Source organism: Passer domesticus, chromosome 14, assembly GCF_036417665.1.
Source record: "Passer domesticus isolate bPasDom1 chromosome 14, bPasDom1.hap1, whole genome shotgun sequence".
NCBI lineage: Eukaryota > Metazoa > Chordata > Aves > Passeriformes > Passeridae > Passer > Passer domesticus.
Genome location: NC_087487.1, coordinates 15,039,685 through 15,062,500, shown reverse-complemented (window position 1 = coordinate 15,062,500; position 22,816 = coordinate 15,039,685). Strand labels below are relative to the sequence as shown.

Below are 22,816 nucleotides of genomic sequence, written 5' to 3'. Positions count from 1 at the left end.
AAATGAACCTGAAGCCCTTTTTTGGCTGTTGCAATAGAAGCCCTGGCTGCAGCAATCAGCACCTCCTTTCTAAGGTGCTTGTGGTTATTTGTCCCTCCAGAAATGCCCCTTCTCTGTCCCATCCACCCGGAGGGGCCACAGGGATAGCCCAAATCTTCTTCACTCACAGCATCAAACATCCCTCCACCACCAGATGCAATGGGGTCAGGACTTTTCTGGCTTGGCTCCTGGTTTTAAAAGCATCACCCCCACCCTCGTCCTTGCAGATCTGCACTTTTCTTACACCAGTGATAAGCAAAAAGAAAATACTTTGACTTACAGGATTAAATAGGACATCCAGCTCCAAGTAAATTACTCCTTTTGAAGCACGTTCCAAGTCTTTATTCTTCAGCGTGTAACAGCTTTGTTTACCATTTCTAATCTATAGTTTGGGGTGGGGAGGGGAGAAAAAGCATCAATATTTTCCTGGCTGTAACCCTCAATATAATTTAAAGACACTAGAAACAAATAAATAAATAATTATAACTCAAGCACAAAAGAATATAAAATAAAAACTTCTCTCAAACCCTGATAATATACTCAGATCCTGAAATACAAAACAACTGTTGGATTAGAGACCTATAAAATTGCAGATTAAATCTCTTATGGTCCAACTTTAATTTTCAGACCTTGTACTTTATAGTAGAGCATTGCACGTAATAACCAATCTGAAAATTCTGCCCTGGAAGCCAGTGAGTTGATGGGAAGTAATCAGCCTCTGTTATTACAAGTTTAAAATGGGATTTTTCTTCCAAAGTTTAGGAAAAGAGCCACAAACAACAACTTTACCTACCTATTGCACACTCCAGTACACGAAACCACTTCTTAATGCTTAGTTTATTGCAACGTTATCAAATTATCACCCAGCAAACAAATGCAATCCAAAGAAATTCATCAGCTGAAGTGGAGCGAATGCTAATGTAACAAATGTTCAAAATTAACTAATTCATGTAAAAGACTTCTCCCCCCACCTCACCCCTGAATTTCAATACCACTTCTCTGCTCTGATCAACGCGTTGGCCCTATCTCATTAAGCATCTATTAAAAAAAAAAAACAACCAACCCAAAAACAAAATACTTTCCTTGCCATTTTGTAAACTATTTGGCTCAAAGCAAAAGCATTCTCTCTCAAAAATGATGGCAGAAATGTATTTATTACACACAGTGGGATATGTATTGATTAAACATTTGGCTTTTTAGGAAGCAGACCAGTTAATTCTAAACAGCAGTAACATAAAAAACTGCAGCTTACCAAAAAGCTATATTGAGGGACTGTAATGATCAAAGATTAAAGATAACAGAGGAAATTTGGGGGCATGAAATTGCAACCATATTTAAAATGGCTATTGCTGCTCTGGCATTTAGAAGAGGCACTCATATAAACCATGGTAGAAATGAGTAAGGAAAAAAAAAAGGTGTAATAGGAACGAAGTGATTTCACAAGACAAGGGAAAGGTCACTTTCTTTCCCAATGCTGCTCCACCCTTTCTATACCAAAACAGCTTGTCAAATGGTAGATGGGATTTCTGCCTAAGGGTTGAAAGGGAAGAGGGATCTGACAAGGACCAACTTTGCATCCTCAGTGGAGTAGAGCCAGGAATTCCAGCTATTTGCTATTTTCTCACCCAAAGCTCTACAGTTACAGAGACCCGTGTGGAATTCATTTAATACTAATAAGTAAAAGCAATAATACTAAACTGATCACAAGGCACCTCTGCTTTCACCACAAGAGAGCACACACAGTGCTGGAGCTGGCAGCAAAGGATGCTGCAGAAAAGGGGCAGGTAAAAAAAAACATTTTGCAGTCCTGCATCCTGCAGCCTCAAAGCAGAAGAGCTGCCAAAGTGATTAAACCCTTTTCTAGGGCCAAATGGACTGGCATCAGAAGGTCCTTGGGCCAACTGCCACATGTAGCATTGTCAACCCATTATAAAGGTTTCTGCTCTCTCACCAGTTTGCTTTTCCCTCCTTCAAAAAATAAAGGCCAAAAAAATTGAATTTACTGAATGAAAATAAAATTTTGTTTGGAAAATAGTGGTTTTGTTAAATTTTACAAATTAAAGGATAAATGGTTTTACTGATGGCAGGAATACTGAGACAGAAGGATTTGGTCTGAGGTCCGTAGTGCAAGCAGCAACAGGTTTAGCCTGACCTTTGATTCATGGGTTCTGCTGTGAAAGGACAGAATGTACTTTATTCCCAGTGTGTCTGCAGAAATGCAGATGTCCAGTATATATCACAATATCCTAATTCTGGATTCCCCATGGTTATTCATTGTGGAGCTGAATTTCCTTGTATTTCAGGTACATATATTTCTCATCACATTTCAGCCAGTTACACCAGAAGCAACACATAGTGGGAAAGCCTCTTTATATTCTTTGGGATATATTTCTTTCTTACATCTTTCAAGAGCACAACCCACAAGGATAAGAAATGTGACATAGAGCTAAATTGATAGAAAAAGGAAAAGAAAATGTTTCTGAGTACTCGAGCCTGATACTGTGGTGTTCTGTCCTCAAAAAAATGTTTTGGGGAAAAGACTCTTCATTTTAAGAGCTGGAGCTGAATCAAACATTTTGGGTGCGTCTGCAGGTGTTTTCAAACAGTAAGTTTTAAATCAGCAACAAGTAATTTCCACCTCTCTATTTGTAAATAGGGGTTGCTTGGGAAACTTCTTGAATGGTGTCATTGTTATTGTTGCTGCTATTCTTAAGTTGAACAGGGCAGAAAATAATGCAGTGCAAATAAAGTTTTAGAATCAGATTTATTTGGCATGTTTCATTCTAAGTGTTCAAACTGTCTGAAAAAAATATGTGCAAGTAGAACGCAACCTAGGACTAAACATTCATACAGATATTTTAGCTTCAGACTTTCTTTAGAGGGAAAAAAGCACAAGAGAATGGCAGGCTATGAAATGGCCTGTCTCCATTGCATTTTCATTTGGATAAAAAGGAAAAAAACCCTGAAAAATAAGCCAAACAAAAGACTCCCTTGCAGTTTTGGCACTGCACTGGGGCAGCATGGTTCAACAAAAGGTACAGGGTAATTCTAAGACCCACAACTGCATGGAGATCACACTGGTTGCATGTCCCAACAAAAAAAACATGCAAAAGAGCCTTAAATATTCCTAATTTTCATTGCATCCTGTTCTTGGGACAGAGCTCAGATTCTATTCAGCTTCTCCCCCAACTTGAGAGACAGACAGTTACAAAAATTTAATTTTGCATCTATTTCTTTCTGCTCTCTGGGTACTTTCCCCCAGTCTCTGCTGTCCCCAAAGACTGCTGAAATGCTCTCTCCAGCTGTGGAGAAGAGCAGGCAGAGCTGGAGTCGTGGGATGAACCACAATGCCAGAAAGATCAGGTTTCTTCTGTCACCCAGACACCTTTTGCTACAAACCTGATGATGTCACATGGATTTGTCTCAATGAGTAGTTCTGATAACTGTGTCTGAAACAGCTTAACATCTACTTATGGGAAAAGGAAGGGAAAGGAATATTTAAATTAAATGTGAAAATATCTGCAGGTAAGCACCTTAAAAGAGACATAATATTATTCCTTTATTGATGATGCTTTATATCCTCACTGAATACTAATGCCTGCATTCTCTGAAAGCTTCTTAATAGCTTATTGGGGCTCAAGCACCAAGCAGGACTGCCCATAACCCTGGGATTAACACCAGAACAGCAGTGCCTACCACACCCACATGCTGTATTTTGCAAGGTCACCATCAGAAACAGTCTGGATTTTCATCCCATGGGCATTTCTGATATTTGGGGCACTTCCCTCTTCTGAATCAACACAGAAGGACAAAACCACAGCCAGATTTTCACAGAAAGACCTGTATATTCTATATCACATTCCTTCTCCACACAGGGCCACAAAAAGGAAACTATCAGTTGGAAGAAAAGCTGAAATCCTTTTTTGCAATAAATATTTCAACCTACAGAGGCACTTGAGGCAAAACACTCCCTGAAGTTGCCTCTAACTGAAGGAAATGTTGAGGTACATGAGACCACCATCCAGTCAAGGTCCAAAGTGCACCAGGTTCCTCTCAAATGAATGAATATATTTGCTAAACTCTTCGCACAGATGTCCCCAGTAAAACAAATGTGACTAAACACAGTATTGATGTAGCCAGCCAATGCTAAATCTATTAAGCAACAACCTTCTGACCGCTTGGGAATTTTAATGAAATAGCAAAAGCCAAGATTGATATGACACAAAACACGGAGAAGACAGGACCCTTACGCAGCAAAGCGTGTTTTTTCATTGCTCTTGTCTTAAAGAAATATGGTTTAGAGGCTTTTTTTTTTACATTGATTTTAAGAAAACTTCACTCTGTATCCAGCTTTGATGCAGATTCAATGTCATATATTGATGACCTGACAGAAGAACGCTGGGTTAAACCTCTGTACATCAACACCTGTGACGTGTGGAGAGGGTAATGGCTACTCTCCAAGGGTAATTCATCTAAAGCATTTGGGACCTCTGATATTCCTGCTTGAGCTCATTGCTGATGCACAATGTCATCCCATTTGCCCTGCATAACATAAAGCTGTCTTGTAATAGACACACACCTCCCCTTATCAAAGGACGTATTTCCCCAGGAAAAGATGAAAGCAAGCAACATATTTGATCCACCTGCACGTGAATAGAGAGGGTTTTGTTCCTCCCCAGTCTTGCCATGTGCACCAAACCAATTTTGTACAAAATGTTTGTTCCTTCACCCCAAAACTCCTTACCCCAAACACTTCACCTTGAGTAACCTTCTGTGGGATCCGAAGAGGAATGGAGATTTGGGTTTTTGGCAGAGGACTGCTATCCAAAGACCAAAGAGATATGGAGCTGATGGACTGAAAGAAAGCAGGCAGGGCTTTCATAGGAGGGCTTCGAGCCAGCCTGAGGAGGAGCTGAAAACCCTGGGAGCACAAGGATCCTAGGTGATACTTGAGACAACATCCCTGTTGGTACTTTTTCAGTGAGCAGCAAGTAGCTGGGAGAGAATCTAATGTCAGCAACAAGACATTGTTTTCCCTGGAAGAGAGGTGGGGGATTTTCCCCATTCCAAAAATCCTGGTTCATGATCAGGATAAAAGTCAGAACAGACAGCACACTTCACAGCTGCCTCCATTGCATAAACACTGCAATTTCACTTTTCTCAAACTCTGAAACTTTCTCCTGGAAAGGACTGTGCACTTATGGTCAAGTGCTAAGTAAGTGCAACCGTCAGGTGTCTGCTCTCTGAATCCAGGCCATCCTTTAGACAATCAAGCTTGCCAAAGGCACACTCCTTGTTTTCAGTGTATCATTGGCTACTGACCTTGCCTGGCACTTGAGAATATTTCATAGACCTCTTCCTGTTGGCTGGAAAAAAAGGGTGCAGCTCAGGACTACTCTGACCTGATAATCCAGCAGATAAAAAACATTCCATTCTGCGCTACAACTTCTCACTCAAAGGCCTTTCTACATGAGGATATTTGATATACTCTGCTTTCAAATTCATTGAAGCACACTATATGCTCCCACGTCTCTAATAACTTGCAGCCTTCTAGGAGATAGGAGTCTCTTGAAGCAGAAGAAAAAAGACAGACCCTCACAAAGACACACGGGTGCCTTTACTAAGATCTAGGACACAAAGGAACACAGAGACAGAAAGGACTTCTTTGATAATTAGTTCAAGTCCCCCAGAACCTACAAAACTTCTAAAACCTATCAAACTTCTTTCTTGAGGTAATAAAGTTTTTGCCCTACTTCTCCGTTGCCCAGGTTCTTCTCCAGGTTCTGGCACAAAAGCTTGGTCTGCTCAGTGCTCATGGGCTTCCCTTTCACTCCCCACACCCCAAAATCTCCCCCCCAGCCCAAGGCTTGGCCAGGCCATGCTCTATGGGTCACCTCTGGCAAGAGAAGGATCTATTTTGCTGGATGCCATGGTAGCACTGAGCTATTTCCTTCCTACTGTAAATTGTGAATGTGGCTGACCAGAGCAGTGCTTAAGATGAGGTCTCACACTTGCTTTAGAGGACTAATTTGATAAAAAGAAAATGAGAAAAAAAGTACAACAGGTTGATCAACATGGAAAAGTTAAAGCTAAACTACAAACTTCTCTCCCTTTGTCTCCAAATTCATTTATTGCTCACAAAATGTGCATTTATCCAATTCTGCTTTATCACCTCTACCAGAAGGTGAAGTTTGCAGCTTTATTCATCATTTGGCATCTTAAAACTCTTCTCATGCTGCCCAGCTTTTTATTTTTCTTATTTGGTTCCTGTAATAACCCTAGATCACAGTCAAGGATGAACAGAAAGAATACATAATTTCACCATCCCTGAATTTTTGTGCTGTAAGGTTATTCCTGTGTTAATGTGATGATGAGGGTGTAGTCATGTTTGCAAAATGCCAGTGTGGGACTACTGAACATATTTAACCCAAAATTCGGTGTCATATTAATTAAACATTTCATATCCCTCCAACACATACTTTACTCAAGGCAATTTTTCATTAAGAAAAGGATCTAGTCATCCATGAACAATTCCTGAAGTAAACTTACTTCACGTGCTGACAGCTCACAAGTCAAACTTGTGCATTTTTAACAGGAAAAAAGAATGGCAAAAGCACATCTATTTTCAAAAGACAATTCAATGCCAGGCAAATATTAGGCCTGATTACATACAGAAATTAAATCTATATGGTTGTGAGGCTTCCTTGAGTCTTTAACTTTTGTTCTTTCTTAGTATATTTATCTAAATGGTTCAAAGGATACATTCAAAGTTACAGTCAAAATGACAACATACATTGAAATTCCTATTTGAAGAAAAAGAGCTTAGAAAATTACAGTTTTCTGTCTGAGCAGACCAAGTTAATAGGTGCAAAATGGTTTTAATCAGAAGCAGAGATGAGTATATTTACACTAGATTTGACTGAAATAGGAGGCAGAGAAGTTTGGATGGGAAGGAAGAAGATCAGTTGGCAAGGGAAAGCATAAACAATTTTTATTTTATTTTTTTTTGTCCCAAACCTTGGACACAGAAAAACCTACACTGAATAGTTTGGACATTACCACACACATGCACTCCCCTCCTCTGCCTTGTTACATGCTTCCTAAGGGATACTTGACAAATGCCTATAAAATCAACAGAAAATCCAAATCTAACATCTTCTCACTGTGAGCCCACACAGCCTGCTGCCGATCATGCAGGCCATTTGGCAAGCACTGGGTCTGCAGGAGAGCAGCTGCTCCAGCCACTCTCTTCCAGTAACATCAGAGATATGAGGACTCGGGGAGAAATTAACAAAGTGATCAAAAATGGAATAAAAGATGTTAAGAGGTTTTTTCCTCCCTGTAAACATCAAATAATCCTTCATGCCCAACTGACTCTAATATTATTCTAAAATAGAAGATATTGACAACTCAAGCTACAAAAATAGATGAACAATCTAAAATATCCCCCCCAAAAAGATCACGTAGTATCACTGTAAAGCTCACAACAGCGTGTGGGCTACTGAGAGCTCAGTGTTTACTCCTCAGATCCTTCAGATCCTCATAGCCTTCATATCCCCAAATTGCTGGGGTTCTCCTGTTTCAGACCCCAGTGTGAACTGAACAGGGTGGATGAAAGCATATACACTTTTGTGAAAAGATTCAGAAGCCACACTGGTTTTAATTCACAGATACAAGAAATACACCTATTTAGACAAAATCACAACAAAACTGGAGCACTTGAGCACCTATTTTCCTACTACTGTAAAGCATTCTTTAGTTTGGGATCATATCCTCTAAGTCAGTTCAAGAGTCTTCTGGGCAGTTCATTATTTATTTGGAAATACCAAATGTTTCAGTCCCCCCTCTCTGATCTTGACTAGTCCCTTACCTAAACTGTGCTGATGCTGCGAGGTTTATATGGCCTGCCTTGAAAAGATGGGATCTTTGCTTTCCCTCTAGAAATCTCCCACTTCTCCAGTCTCTGCTGGCACAGAGCCCCACAAACCCATCACTGCCTTTCCTGCAGCAGCCAGCCTCTAAAACTCAAACTCTTGCCTTAACTCTGGAAGATGTGTGCCAGCCTTTCTGCAGAGGTGAATCTGCTTTCACAGGGATGTTTCAAAACAAGACTGCAATTTTGTACTGTGCAGTTTCAATCAGGATCCACCATCTGCCTATTTGAGAGTGCTATTACCCACAGCATCACACCGAGCAGTACTGAAAGCATCTCACCACAGCCTCTGCTGCTGTGGTTATATATGGAAAGCATAAATGCCACCATAGAATACCCTGACTTGAAAGGGACCCACAAGGATCCTGGAGTCCAGCTCCTGCACAGGACAACCCTGAGAATCACACCAGCATGTTTGTACAAAAATCATCACCTCACACTCCTGCACAGGGCTCCACTGCACAAATATCTGTCACAGCATCCCCTCGGCACAGGGAACCTCCTGCAGAGCATCACTGCCTCCCAATTCACAGCAAACCCCATGCTTACAGCTAAACGTGTTTACACAACTTGGCTAATATGACACAAGAGTCCCATGATGTTTCAAGCCTCATCTACTAATTGATTTAATAAGTCACAGCCTAGAAAGTTCTTCCTACACGTTACTGTAAAAACTACCAGAACCTTCTGTGACACTGCACATACACATGGAGCTGTTTACGTCCTCTTGATCTGGTTTGCTCACTAATACTACCAGTCTTGTTTCAAAATTAAATCAGTCTTACCAAACACAAAGCTGCTTTTCCCCATTCCTCTATTAAAGTCTTTTAATGATCCTTTCATGTTCCACTCTCTTTAGCTTGGCCTTTTTTTGGCTGTTTCTGAAAAAGCTTCAACTCTCCTTAATCTCCAGAGCAACCACTTTCCCCTGAGCTCGCTTTGTTTCCAGTTTTGATTTTACACTCCCATGGTAGCGCTCCCTCCTCACGTATTTGTTTACAGAACAAAAGCCACCAGTCTTTAAAAGCACTATGGAGTGGAAAACACCCCTTTTAGGTAATTTCATTCAGCTGTGCCAGTAACAACAGCTATCTCTACTCAATCCGACTGCAATGTGCAATTACTTTCTTGGAGTAAAAAGAAGCAAGACAGAACAAGGACATGCTTAAAATGTTACCTTCAGAAGATGATGTGGAAACACACAGAACAACTCAATTATGTTCTCAGACCTACGTGGCACTGATGAAGTACAGACATTTCTGCAGTTTGCTTTCCAATCAACCAAATTTGTAGTAAGATGGGTGGACAATGCTTGTTACACTAAGGAGAACTATAAACACTGCCACTGAAGGCAGGTATAGATCACAAAACCTGTTTAAATCTGTGGTGTTTTGTGCTAAGGGGGGAAAAAGGCAACCATAATACATGTGGTAAAGGTAACTTACAGACAGCAAAGGGATGGCAACTTTCCCAAGGAAATCAGGGGGTTTGTCTCCATCTTCATCAAACACTGTCACTTCCAGAACATCGTGAATATCTTTAATAGGGCTGGAACAAAAAAGTGCAGACACATAAAAAGTAATATTCAATACACATGCACACAGTCTCCTCCACAAAGATCTGAGACTAGTGTTGTACTAATTAAGTTTGTATTACCTTGGGGTATATAACTAGCGTTTAATTAAATTCCTCCCCAAAATGAATCAAGTGATGGGCATTCCCCAAGCTTTTCCCTCATGTTTCAGTTGCATGACTAGGTCCAGACAGTGACTTTTTGGTATTTTTTGTATTGGTGTTGCTATCAATGTAAAACTCAGCTCTCCAACAGAGAATGCTGGCAACCGGGAGAGGTCAAGGGCGGAATTCAAACCCAAGTTTCATTGCATTAAAACCGCACAGTGACACACACAGGAAAGTGTGTTGCGGAAAACCTGGATATAATGGGGACAGCTTTGTAGTAGTACTGAAAGATCCAGCTAAAAGGGACTCATCCACCCAAAACAACCCACACTGCTCCAAAATAAATCTAAATCATCAATAGCTTTTAAGGGGTTTAATTTATTTCTTCTTTAATGGACAAAAATCTAAGGAGAGAGGCGAGTGCCTGACTGGCTCTGCAGATCTGGTGTTTGGATCAGCCAGGCAACATTAGTAAGAAAGTTAGAGAAAGTCCATAGCTGACATTTCTGAGACCCACAGGAAGTACAGACACAAACTTTCTTTTTAAATAAAATAAATTTGGATTGTTATTGGATTTATTTTGCTGGCTGAACATCCGACAAGACTCATCTGCTGGCACAGTCTCAGAAAAAACAGTGATGAGTGGAAGCTTCTTGAGAACAAAGTATGAGAAAGGACTCCAAGAGACAAGTATTCAGCTGCACCCCTGAATTAAACAGAAATACAGCAAAGTATTTCTATTAAAGAAATCAGATAGTTTTTCTTGTGTTCTCATCCAGCCTAGTATTTATGAATGTTGCTTTAGCAAGAAGTTCATAATTTTCAAACTGTTCTTCCAGTGGACAGATGCAAATGTCAAAAAAGCTTCACTGCCAGCCTTTGCACAGACTGCTGCGGTCTTGGGAGACATTTATCTCACTCACTTATTCACAAAAATCTTTGTCAGCATAAAGCAAGATTAAAAAATTGGGCTGCCTAAAAGCAATACCAAAATTATTACTTTTATTATTAATAAAGTGACAAATAAAAGAATACCATGATTTCCATAAAAATTTAAGCATCTAATTTGGAGCATTTGACTAGTTTGAATTCAGAAGATAGACTAACACCAACATGAGCTCTAATTCTCTGCTTATTCCAAACTAAACAAGGATTCCACCAAGCTTCAGTGAAATATATTTTATTTCAAGTTATGGAAAATGTAGGCGTGAGTATCTGGTCTCAACTTTCTGTTACATTATCTCTTGGATCAAACTATGACTCCATTATGTCTAGTCATGATTCTTCCTATAAATATCACAGTAATTTTTCTTTTAATGACTTCTATTAATAAACTCCATGCAAGAACTAGTAAAAGGCAAAAGGCTTTAATTAAGTTATATTTGAGATTTCTCCAACATCCTCTCTGACTATGAAAAAAATGACATATCTTAAACTTGACCTTTGCATTTTCCCAAAGTCAATAGCTTTCCTAGTTAAGCTGCTAAGTGGAGTTGCTGCATGGTTTCCAAAGCAATCCACTTACAATGTGAAAACCTTGTTCCACTCTGGGTTGAGGTTCTTGTAAACGGTGTGTGTTTGAAGCATGTCGTTTCCCAGCTCCAAGACACAGAAAGGATCACTTTTGCCTAGGGAAAGGAAATAAAAATTAAGTGGACCAGTTATGGTATTTAGTATGCAGACTCCTTCTTTGCAGTAAGGCTGAGGAAATGATTGGTTTAATAGAATTTGATAAATTAAAGCAACTGTGAAGCGTCCCATTCTGTTGGAATAACTTGCAAAAAAAAATAAAAAACAGAATCTCTGATCATTCCCAGTTCTGGAAACTCCAACACTTACCTTACAGCTCACTCAGGGGGCTTCAGTCTAATACCTGAAATCTGAGACTTTCAGTGAATCATCCCTCAGTCCTTAGAGCAAGAAAGATCTGTTCATGGTGAAAATGACTCAGCTGCCCTTAGGAAAGCAGCACCATTGCTCTGAGCCAGGGAAGGAGCAGGGCTGCACTTACACTCCCTGTTTTATCCTCTGCTTAGAGCCTGTGGTCTTCTTCACTTGATTACAGGATTAAGTATCCACATCATGAGAAAAGAAGCACAACACTGACTGAAATCAGAAGTATTTCTTCAATTAGTTCCATGTGAGCAAGTCCTTGAAGCTATGAAGGCTCTACACCATGCCACAGTTTAAACAAAACCTAACATCAACTGGAGAATCCATGCATGATCCAAGTATTGTACTTACAGCAAACAGAGTAAACCCCCCACAACAAAACAAAACAAAACAAAAAAAAAAGGCAGAAAAACTCCTCCTCTCTAAAGAAGGATGTCAACATGGAATCTATTAGGTGAACACATGTTTGCTAATGTATTTTTTGATCACTCACATTAAATGAATTTGTAGTTTTACCAACTCATTGCAAGTCAGCAGTTTCTTTTGTGAGCAGAGTGGCCCCTTATCAGCATGTCTGGCTCAGTATCTGATTTAATCTCATCTCCAATGCTCATGTACAACTCAGCCACAGACACTCCAGCCTAACTTCTATGTAGGCAACTAAATATGTCAGCAATGCAGGGATTTAGATATCAGACAAACAAGCTATTTAAGCAAAAGCTATCCTTTTCTTAATCTTTATTTTCTGTATTATTAATGCAGAGCTCTTAAAGGTCTAACTCTCAGAAGTTTATAAACTAAACAGGAATCTTTTCAGTATGTAAACAGTGGGTATTAACTAGTCAATATTGGTAAAGTTTAAAGACCATGTGTATTACTGGAATCTATTTGTCTTCTCCTTTTCAGCTTACATACCCATTCCCTGATAAGTGTGGAAAATGCATGTAGCTTTTCAGAGAAACTGCTTGAAATGCAAACTGGTATATGCCAAAAACAATCCCACTGTATAATTTGGTATTCTGAATGCTATTTTTTGGTCAGTGAGCAAATGCAGTGTTTGAGAAGAACTCTCATGCGTACACAGAAAACATCCAACAAAGCAGAAAAAGTCATTTCCACATCAACAGAACTATTATCTAGGAATATAAAAGTATGGAAGGTTCAAACTGGGCTAGCTGTGGGTGAAGAGCTTCTACATATATGATACAGCTGTCTGGAAATCAGCCCAAAAATTTATGTCCAAGAGTAAAATATGGATTTTCAGAACACTGTTCGAAACCAAAGCAGATAGTGTGTGTTTTCTGATCACTATTATTACAGCAGAATAAGAATTTGCAATTAAAATCTATGATGGCAACATACAGAGATCCCAATCACACCAAAATCCAATCTTTACTGTGGGAATAAGGTATAAGGTGGCATTACACCCATCATACCCACCAGGCTGTGGGACTTGGGGTATTTAAGACTCATGGCTGCTATGGGAAGGGACAGGGAGGGGACACTACCTGCTCACACTGCTCCTCTATTAACCCTTGGAAATCTTTGTACCTCTGATTCCCTCTGTGATTTTCCCTTTATTAGATTTTTAGCAGGGACTTAGAATTTACTTTTATCAATAACAATAAATCTGAGCAGTCTCCTTGGCAATGCAGGAAATATGGCACTGCTCTAGGAGGGCTCTATTATGGAGGCCCATAATTGCTGCACTAATCATTTATGAATGGCTCAGAACAGATAATTAATCTTTATGTCTCTCATTTCATGATCAGAAATTATGCTATTTTTACCTAAAATGGCTGCATCCTTTTGCAATTTGGTGGGTCTATTACAGCATAATACTAGGATATTTTCAGCACTGCCATTGAAAAACAATTTGTCATTTGCTTCATGAATCAGGCTCAAAGCCTGGGTTATTTTGAATATAATGACAGACTGAGTAACCTTTTACTTAAGCAGAATTTCATTCTGTGCTATGCACAAGGAATGTGTATCACATACTCTATGAAAAGTCTTTGAATATCAGAATCAAGAACCTGCGTGTCTCTTCCAATGTTCATTATCCACCCACATGCTCCTGTTTGAGTACTGAGGGAGAGGGGGCCAAATCCATCACTGATGCAACTGCTTCAGCATCAGCAAAGTTTTCCAGAGGGTAAATAACCTTCTGGGCTCAGCTTTTTCCACAAATCCTGTCTATATTAAAACTCCACATATTTCTAGATGGAACTTTTGGCACATGGCAAAGCTGGGGCTGCTCTGCTGTGCTACACTTACCAAATTAAATTAGTCAGCAAGGTGCAGTTACACTCCCAATTCCATATGGACCTATATATTATGTCAGTTTAGATATGGATTTCTTTACAAGTTACCTTTCGTTATTGACAGGTTTTGGTTGTTTTTTTGTTTTGTTTTTTTTTTTCTTTTTTTAAAATTAAGTTCTTCAGTTCCTTAAGTATTGCTCTCTGCAGTAAACATTTTTTCCAAATCACGGTTAGTGAATTGAATATAGCCCTAAAACAGTACCATGATTAGTCGTGGGCTTTCTCCTTTGCTCCTTTTTTTAGGAGCAGCATTCTCTTATGTAACAACGCCTTTACAAAAACAAGGGAATGGAGCAAAAATGTTTTCCCTCTACCATCTTTCCTGCCTTTATCAACAAGTTATCTTTAAAAAATGACTGTGTCAGCAAATACACAACACACAATGCTATGCCTGTGAATTATGAGCTGCTGTGAGATAGAGAGGGGAATTAAAAGGTCTCCAGAATCCTGGAGAAGATGATAATAAAAATAATAATATCCAGGCAGTCGCTACAGAGAAATATCAACCTCCTAGACTTTCCCCAGAGGTACAATATAAAGTTGTGGTTTTAAAAGGTGTTAGTGTCCACTGCTGTCAGGATCGAGCACAACCTGAGGAACAGCTCAGTGGAAAATCCATACTTTTCATGGAGTAAGAGCACCAAAACAGTCACCCCAAAGTGAAGCCTCAAATAAGCTCTAAGAAAAAGCCATTGCACTCGCAGCCCCGTTAGTGACAAGTTTTCTCTTTCAGGTGACAGCCTGCAGCACCACCCTAACCCACACACCCAGCACCACATCAGACACCCCAACATCTTTCAGTCTTGCTCCCAGCTCACAAGACACCTGACAGAAGATGGAGAGGCTCTGCTTTGCAGGTGCTCTGCAAGCACCATCGCTGTGTATCAACTCTTACTTTACATATTCCTGATGGCAAAAACACTTAGCATGATGTGCTGTTGCAAAGTTATCTGTCAGATTGCTCAGGTCTAATGGGAAATTAAGATCTCCATCTACTGGACCTTCCCAGATACTTCTGGCAGTCAAAGCCATTTGGTATCTCAGTTTCCTGAGGCAGGTTTCAGCGCTGAAGAGATGATGGGATGATTTCCTTGATCAACTGATCCTTGCAAAGCAATATGCTACAGCATCATATATTGCAAAACAGAAATAAAATACCTGAAAAATCTGCTGCCATCAGGTCCACTGCCTTTAAAACTTTGACCTGTAAGAAGCCAATGTCCTTCATGTCCCGAAAGGAATTCTTTATACACTGCAAGGAGAAAGCGTAAAGATATATTTTGCTTGTAATTCAGTAAGAAACAGAGACTATGGACCACTAAATAACTTATCACAGAATCAGTTAGGTTGGAAGCAACCTCTAATATCATCAGGTTCAGCAAATAACCCTGCACTTCCATGTCCAGCACTAAACCATGTACCTAAAAGCTACATCTACCCATCTTTTAAATACCTCCAGCACTGATGACTCAACCACTTGTCTGGGCAGCCTGTTCCAGTGCTGTAAGCCCTTTTGTGAAGAAATGTTCCCTAATATCCTATCTAAACCTCCCCAGGCACAAATTGAAATAAAAGCTGGTCAGGATGGAATAAGTGTGAGGACGTGGAAGCCATCACAAAGTTTTATCTCCCAACATTTAAAGACCAGAAAATAACCTTCCCAAAGGAGGGAATCAAGCTAAGTATATTATTATCTCCTCATGATATTCAGTGTCTCATTCCCCATGATAATCTCCTAACACAATTCAAGTTTGCAAAGAACAGCATTAGTTTAAAACTCAACAAATACAAACAGCCAAATTGCTGAGGTCTATCTGCCCTGCCAATCTCCTTGTCATTCAACATGCAACTACTCCACTTAATAGTTTACTTTGGTAGGGGACATAGCATTATGACTGGAGAATTTCTTTTTTCTGAAATTTTGACTATTTCAAAAGAAAAAAAATCAAAAAAAAAAAAAAAAAAAGACAAACTCACATAACGCCGAGAAATCTGCTGCCGTTCATTGGGGTCTCCCAAAGGACAGACACACAGATCAGAGATAGACACTCCTGTACATGGGGCAACAGCAATCAGCATCAGCAGGGACCCTGGGTGTTTCTCCAGAGGCAGCTCCAAGCAGTTGGTCTGCTTTGTTGGCAGGGCAGTAATGTCAACGTGGCACCTGGAACGACATTGCCAAGGGTTAATAAGGAAAAAGAGGTGGTAAAAAAAATAATAAAGCAACATTATATTGATTTTAGCAGCAAGCAGGCACCAAAACTTTCTGCTTCTTCAGTGCAAAAAATAAAAACATCCCAAAATTAAACACAGGAAACTAATTAGGCAGATTCTATTGCATTTACTGTCAGATTTTGCTTTCTGGTCTGTCTACTGGTAAGGGGAAGTAAAAGGTTTGGGCTGCAAGTACAGGTGGAAAACTTAACTGTGGCCTGCCTCACTTCCCCTCTAAAATCCCCCAGTGTTTTGTGATGGATTTGAAACACAATTCAATTTCACCTGGGGGAAAAGGAAAAGGGCAAATGCAAAATTTAAAACATTAGCCTAAAATAGATTAGTTTCTTTAAAGTCACATACTCCATTTTATGCTACATTATACTGTATGCCCCAATCTCTTTTACAAGCTTTACTAGAGCTACATTTTCAGTGTACTGTTATATTTCCCAAAGGGAAGGATTGTCTTAAAAGTCCCCCACCCACTCCTTGCGTGTAATATGTATCATTAACCTGATGCTTCCCCCAAAAATAAAAATAAAGAGGATAGAAGAGAAACATTCATAAAGAGACAACAATAAAATATGAGCATGGTCTAAAGCAGAGAGATCACCAGGCAGCCAGTTAGACACAAAGGGAGTGGTTAAATGCAACAAAAAGTCTAATCACTTGGCTCAGCTAAATGCCTTCTATTTAGAAGTCCAGTAAATGGAGTGGAACTTTCTTGAACCTCTGTGGGGCTTGGCTCGTAAGAACAGGCTGAGCAAAAGTTACAGATGGAAAACGGGTAAAAAACAAAACAAACAAAAATGAAACAAACAAAAAAATGTTTTAAAAAAAGGAAGGAGAAGGTTTGCTGCCACGCTGCAAGAGTAGGAACGTTCCTCAAAGGGAAGGGCAGTGGCTGATGTAGAGCAAGGGGTTTTGCTTCACTTAATGCCTGCCGACAAGTTTTTATTTAAACTAAACTTGTTAAGGTGTTGTCTTAATAGGCTAAAATTCCACAGGGTTCCCCCAGGTGTGTTTCTTCTGGGTAAATGGTGCATGTAGTGTTCCTGATTGATCCCATTCCAGTAGTAGAGCTGGAGCAGTTTATGCCCATCTGCTATAAATTGCATGCTTTCCGCTTCTTAACAGCCTATTTTCTGTGAATGCTAAAGGGGGTGAAAAAAAAGAGAAAAAAAATCTCAAAACATTTCAGCCTGAGAACCCAAGAAACCATGTTATGAAGTAAAAGCCACTGCTCTGATGAGTTTCTAAGCCGTCCAGTAGCTCTGTGTATTAAAACACAACTCCTTAAGCTTCCTCTGACCACAATCAATGGGAATGACTTTGCCTTAAGTGTGCTCTTTTCTCTCCGCTGCTCTGGAGGTACAACAGGTTTCAAGTTTACTCTTATTAACTGCTTTCAAGTGCTTTGAAAGAGAAGGAAAATAAACCAGGCAGAGTACCAAGACGGCTCAGCACGTAGGCTGCCTCTCAACACTATTTCCAAGTGTGAGAGGTTGCATTTAAAGCTCATTGCTACACCTAGACTCTTCAGAAAAATATGACAGGAAAAGTTACAGCAGGAAGGAAAACAAAACAACAACAAAGAGAGAGAAAAAGACCTTATTTCTTTCTGAGAAAAAGCCCTTATCACTTCCACACTGGAGGTCAACATCACCTTGGCTGCATTAACACCACTGTGTCTCAGGCTGCAGCAATTCCAGTGATACTTTGGGTATCAGCACAAAAGGGGGGACGTATCCTTATCTTGGAGTTTAGTTTGGGTTTTTTTCTTGATGCAGAAACTAAAGGAAGGAGAGGGGAAACCTCAAGGTCACCCAGCTGCTCTGTGGTTCAGCTGGCAACAGAGGCCATGTCTCCCACATCAGCATTTCATACACCACCCACTCAACACAGTCCACAACTGGGAAAAGCTGCAGTTGATTTTTATGATTAAAACTTGTTTTTATGTTTAAAACTTTCCATGGACTAAGACAGAAAACACAACTTGTTCGGACAACAGTGCATCTCCCACCTAACCTCGAACTCCACCAGATGTCAAAGGCAAAGTTAAATATAATTCTATCTTGTTTTGGCAAGCTGGAATTGCTTCTCTTCTTAAAAGAATTTAATTTGCATAAGGTTAAAGAAAAGATGGAGTACAAGGGTGTGGAGGTCAGAGGGATGCACATGTGGAGGGGAAACAGCAGGAGGTGGAGTGTAAATATTTCTTCCTCAAATCATGTCTGATTTCTGTGCAAACTAACTTTCCTTAAAACATCTGTGTTCACTCAAGGTATGCCTATATTTTCTTGTGAGAAAAAAAAAAAACTTTGTGAGAAAAGAAAATCCACATTTGCACTGGCAAAAGACTTAAGAAAAAACAAAAAAAAAGACACTCTGTTTCATTTAGGTTATACAATCAGTCTGCAGAGAATGCAGCTTGGTAAAACAATTAGACATTCAATTTACTATATAAATTCAGCAATTTCCACACTAACACTTCTACACTATTAAAACGAGTCTAATGATTTCCAAACTACTTCCCTCATTCTCTTGAAACAGAAACGTTTCCTTTCCTTGTTTCTCAGCCTTCTATCTGCAAGATCTTACTACACATAATTATTTCACAGGAAAGTGGTAAGAGACTTGTGATGGGCACAGAATCAAGCAAATGGAGGTAATCCACTTTTGTTTAAAAGTTGCCTGCTCTGAATGCAAAGGGCAAAACTCTCAGATCATTTGTATTTTAGGTGATACAAATGATCTCCTGAGTTAAATTCTCAACAGTAATCCTGTCTTAGGACAGAACAGCTCTGCTTGTTGTCATCTTTTGCTATATTACATATTAAATTCAGACATAATCTTTCACACAAGTAGCTACATGCACAATCTATAGGGGCTGCAGTTCTGTAAGTTAAGAATGCATTGTGCACACAACTGTATCATTTCACTTTCCTTTCTTTTAACCACAATTAATTAAATGCTTACCTTCCTCCTCCTGATCAGTATTAAGGTCTACACCTCTATATTAGCCTCTAGTCTTGTACAGCTTTAGTTTTGATTTAAGACTGTTCTTCTGATTTAAAGCCCTCGCCTGCAGCTTCCTTTTCCCCTATTTTTTACTAATTTTGCAGAGAAATTGTACTTGAGAACAGTATACACAAATTTGGGATTAAAATGTTTGTTTATCAGGGAATCACATGTTAAAATTTCACTAAAAGGTGCTGAGGTTAGCTTCTTACTAGACATGGAGTTGTATTTTATTTTCCCAATCACAGTTAACCAAATTATAACAGGAATCTTTAAATATGTATAAATACATACAGAAAGATCTGTCTACAACAGTGCCACTTTACCCCCTGCAGACTCCTTGAAAGCCCTTCACAAAAGACATCAGAATCATCAGAGAGTACAGAAAGATGTATCTATGATTAATACTTGAAATTTCATATGCTAGAGGTGTCAGGGAAACAATTAATAAAGTCTTATTATGACCTTTTCAATGGACAAATTTTGTTTTTTCTGATTCATCCTACGGCCTGGTGAGATTTAAGTGAAGGTTTTGGTTGCAGCCATAATGGGGATTTTACTGCTCCATCCCAACAGCACAGCCTTTAAAACATGGGTTGCTTCTTATTGCAAAGACAGTTTCCTGGAGGCATTCATCATAAAGATATTGGATGCACTCCAGTCTCAGAGCTCATAGTCTTTAAGTTTCACCATTTTTGTAAAATCTCCTTCTTGAGGTAAATATGTGAAGGCAAACACCTTCAACATTCTGCAGCATCTCTTTTTCCAGAGCATATCCCCTAACGCAGAAACACTCTCTAACAACCTGGCATAAACAATTTAACTCTGCCTGGACAAATTCTGCACACGTTAACACCTTTGTTTATTCATATACATTAACATCCTCTCCTGTTTATAGCGTGCTTCTTCTCCCAGAGGACACAAAAAGCACTCAATAAACGTTACTAACAGTCCTGTGCAGACTAAATAGAGGGATTATTTCAGCCAGCACCACAATGCAGCCAGCCCTCAGTGTCAGAGCCTGCAGCTGAACCACTCAGGGCTGTGGGATTTTTAAGTGAGGAAGAGAAATTGGACCCAGCTGAAACTCTGAGGAGACTGCAGGTAGGCTGAATGTAATAATTTAGCTTGTGATGTGCACTGACAGTGAGGGTTTGTTTTGTGATAGAAGGGTGACATGAAATGTTTCCTCACTAATTCAGAAGCAGACAAACACCCCAGGTGTTTGTGCTCAGCACCAGAGGTCCAGGGCATTCCTTATTCTACACGTTCCATGCTCTCCACAGACACTTCAGGTCCTATTTCAAGAACCATATTTTACCCTGAAAACAAATTATGCCTGGGAGAAGAACCATATTCCAGAGTCTTAAGGCATCCATACTATCTGAAATTCTGGGTCTAAAGGAATTAACAGGAGTCTTTGTGCCACAAAAGTTTACCAGATTCGACTCCGCTGTGAGCACCTCCAACTTCATTGAAATATTAAGAACATGCATATATTTAAAGGTTTAATCAACGCAGCTGGAGGTTGAGCAGCCTGGAAGGGACCATAATGAATTCTAATTCTATTCATAAATTGACCACAAAATTATTAAGCCAGATCCAGAAAATTTTGCTTTTTCCTTAAAGCCATGCAAATTATTTGAGGGCAGTTGGCTGCACTGCTGTGTGTAATGACCGAATATAACCCACAAACATTTTACTAAAGAATATTTCTTACAATGATGTTGTGAAATCCAGAAATCTCAAAACTCAACTTGGAAATCATGGAGACAATAAACATGGCACCTCATAATGCTGTTTTTCTAATAGAATCCTTCTCCAGATTAGACTGCATTTGAACCCTTCATAAAATATTATTTATAGGGTGTCAAAAAGTTTCTACACTCTAAAAACAATACTTGTTATTATGCACTTGGTGTTTACCTATTCTTGCAACTGCTCTTCAAAAACTAATATATTTTTTCCTGTTTTGATGCTACAGCCAATTTGCTGTGCTTAAGAGAACAAAAGCAAAAAATTTTTTCTCCACATAGACATCAAAAATAAATTTAAACATAGAATCAGGGAATTGTTTGGTTTGGAAGGGATCTTAAAGATCATCTTGTTCCAACCCCCCCGCCATGGGCAGGGACACCTTCCACTACACCAGGCTGCTCAGGCTCCCATCCAACCCGGCCTTGAACACTTGCAGGGATTTACCCTGGAAGATTTACCTTTTCTTTAAGGTAAATCTACCACACAGACCTCACCAGTGCTGAACAGAATAAGCACTTCACTGATCGTTTTTGCCACACTAAACACCACCTGCCAGAAACCAGTAGGAAAAAAGGCAGGGGAAGCCTAGAGAAAAATTAAAATAAAGGGGAAAAACCTCAGGAAGAATTGCTCCAGGATCAGAGACTGACCTGAGGCAAGCTGAAACACTGCTTTATTTCTTAACTCTAAACAGAGTATCAGAAGTAATGGAAGTAACTGTGAGAATGGAAGGAACAGATTCATCTTCAGCCACTTCTCCATGTGATGAGCAACAGCACTCAGCCAGAAAGAATTTCCTGCTCTGCAAAACCACAAACATTTGCAGAGCCAAAGGGCATTGTTCTTCTCAGTGAATAGTCTCAAACTATTTGAATGCCTAAAGAGAATGTTCTTATGAGTTACTGTTATTTAGTCAGCACATTGTGAAACCCTGGCCAGGTGAGAGCAGCAAACAACTGCAGGCAGGGTCCCCACCCTCAGGAAAATGAGAGTTGTGGCAGCGATCCTGTCAGCAGATGAGCATGGACAGATCAAAGAGGGTGTCCAGCGGAGTGAATGGTTCTTGGTGCTGCTGCAGGTCCCCAACAGCACAGATGTTGTTTGGGGAGATGGGTCCGCAGGACAATGCTGAAAGCCAAAGCAAGGGAGAGGTACTACTAAGAAAACAACGCTGTACAAATTCAGAGAGAGTGGAATACAATTAAAGAATCTTAGAAGAACACAACATCAAAGTGCAAACAGAAAAAAAAGGGACACAGCCCTCAAAAGGAGCATAAAATCCCTGGGCTGGCACCAGCAGAGCATATAAAGATGTGAAGCAGTATCATCACAAACATACAGAAAAATCCTGCCTCTTGATGCCACTGAGCTCCCACAGTATTTCGGGTTTTAGAGACAGCTTGGGTGTCTCTGCATTCAGATTTTAGCTAGTTGATTACCCACTAATAAGTTTTAATACACATAATGTAAACATAACCTAGAAATGACTGGCATAAGGACAGAAAAATACATTATGCTGTTGGTCATGAAAACAAATTGATTAGTTTTAAAAGATAATCAAAATAACTTTATTTTTTGTACTTACCCCATTCTCCCTCCCCCCCAAAAAATAAAATCTAACTCAAACCCAACTTACGTTCCCAAAAGCTCCTCATGCTTTTTGTTATCCTTTCTCCACACCTCAATGTCCAACATATCCTTCCTGTCAGAGAAGTAGTGAAAATCAAACTGTTCCCTCCACTGAGGATTTGCACTCTTACACAGTGTCTAGAAAACATGCAGTTATAATATTTACTTTTCTTAAACAGTACTTATTTTCACAGTAAATCAAAAAGAAGAAAAAAGAAATAAATTCTACAGAACAAGGCTGGATGTTAGAGCATCAAGTACTAATGCCATTCCAACCAAAGCTCCCAGCCCATCACATACAGTCTCATCTTCCTAAATATTCTTT

The 22,816-nt window shown here is 39.6% G+C and overlaps 1 protein-coding gene across 11 annotated transcripts in view; it reads right to left on the bottom strand.

Moving 5' to 3' along the window:
* Positions 1–22,816, bottom strand: part of MCTP2 (multiple C2 and transmembrane domain containing 2) — a 117,653-nt gene that overhangs the window by 47,552 nt on the left and 47,285 nt on the right. For 10 of the 11 annotated variants that reach the window (XM_064388506.1, XM_064388507.1, XM_064388509.1 and 7 more), the window contains 6 exons: positions 22,499–22,629; positions 15,847–16,033; positions 15,028–15,121; positions 11,178–11,280; positions 9,418–9,520; positions 320–421 (listed from right to left, as the gene is read on the bottom strand). In XM_064388506.1, the coding sequence (XP_064244576.1) occupies positions 320–421; positions 9,418–9,520; positions 11,178–11,280; positions 15,028–15,121; positions 15,847–16,033; positions 22,499–22,629 (720 nt within the window). The remainder of the gene's footprint in view (positions 1–319; positions 422–9,417; positions 9,521–11,177; positions 11,281–15,027; positions 15,122–15,846; positions 16,034–22,498; positions 22,630–22,816) is intronic. The other variant, XM_064388517.1, reaches the window with a different exon arrangement.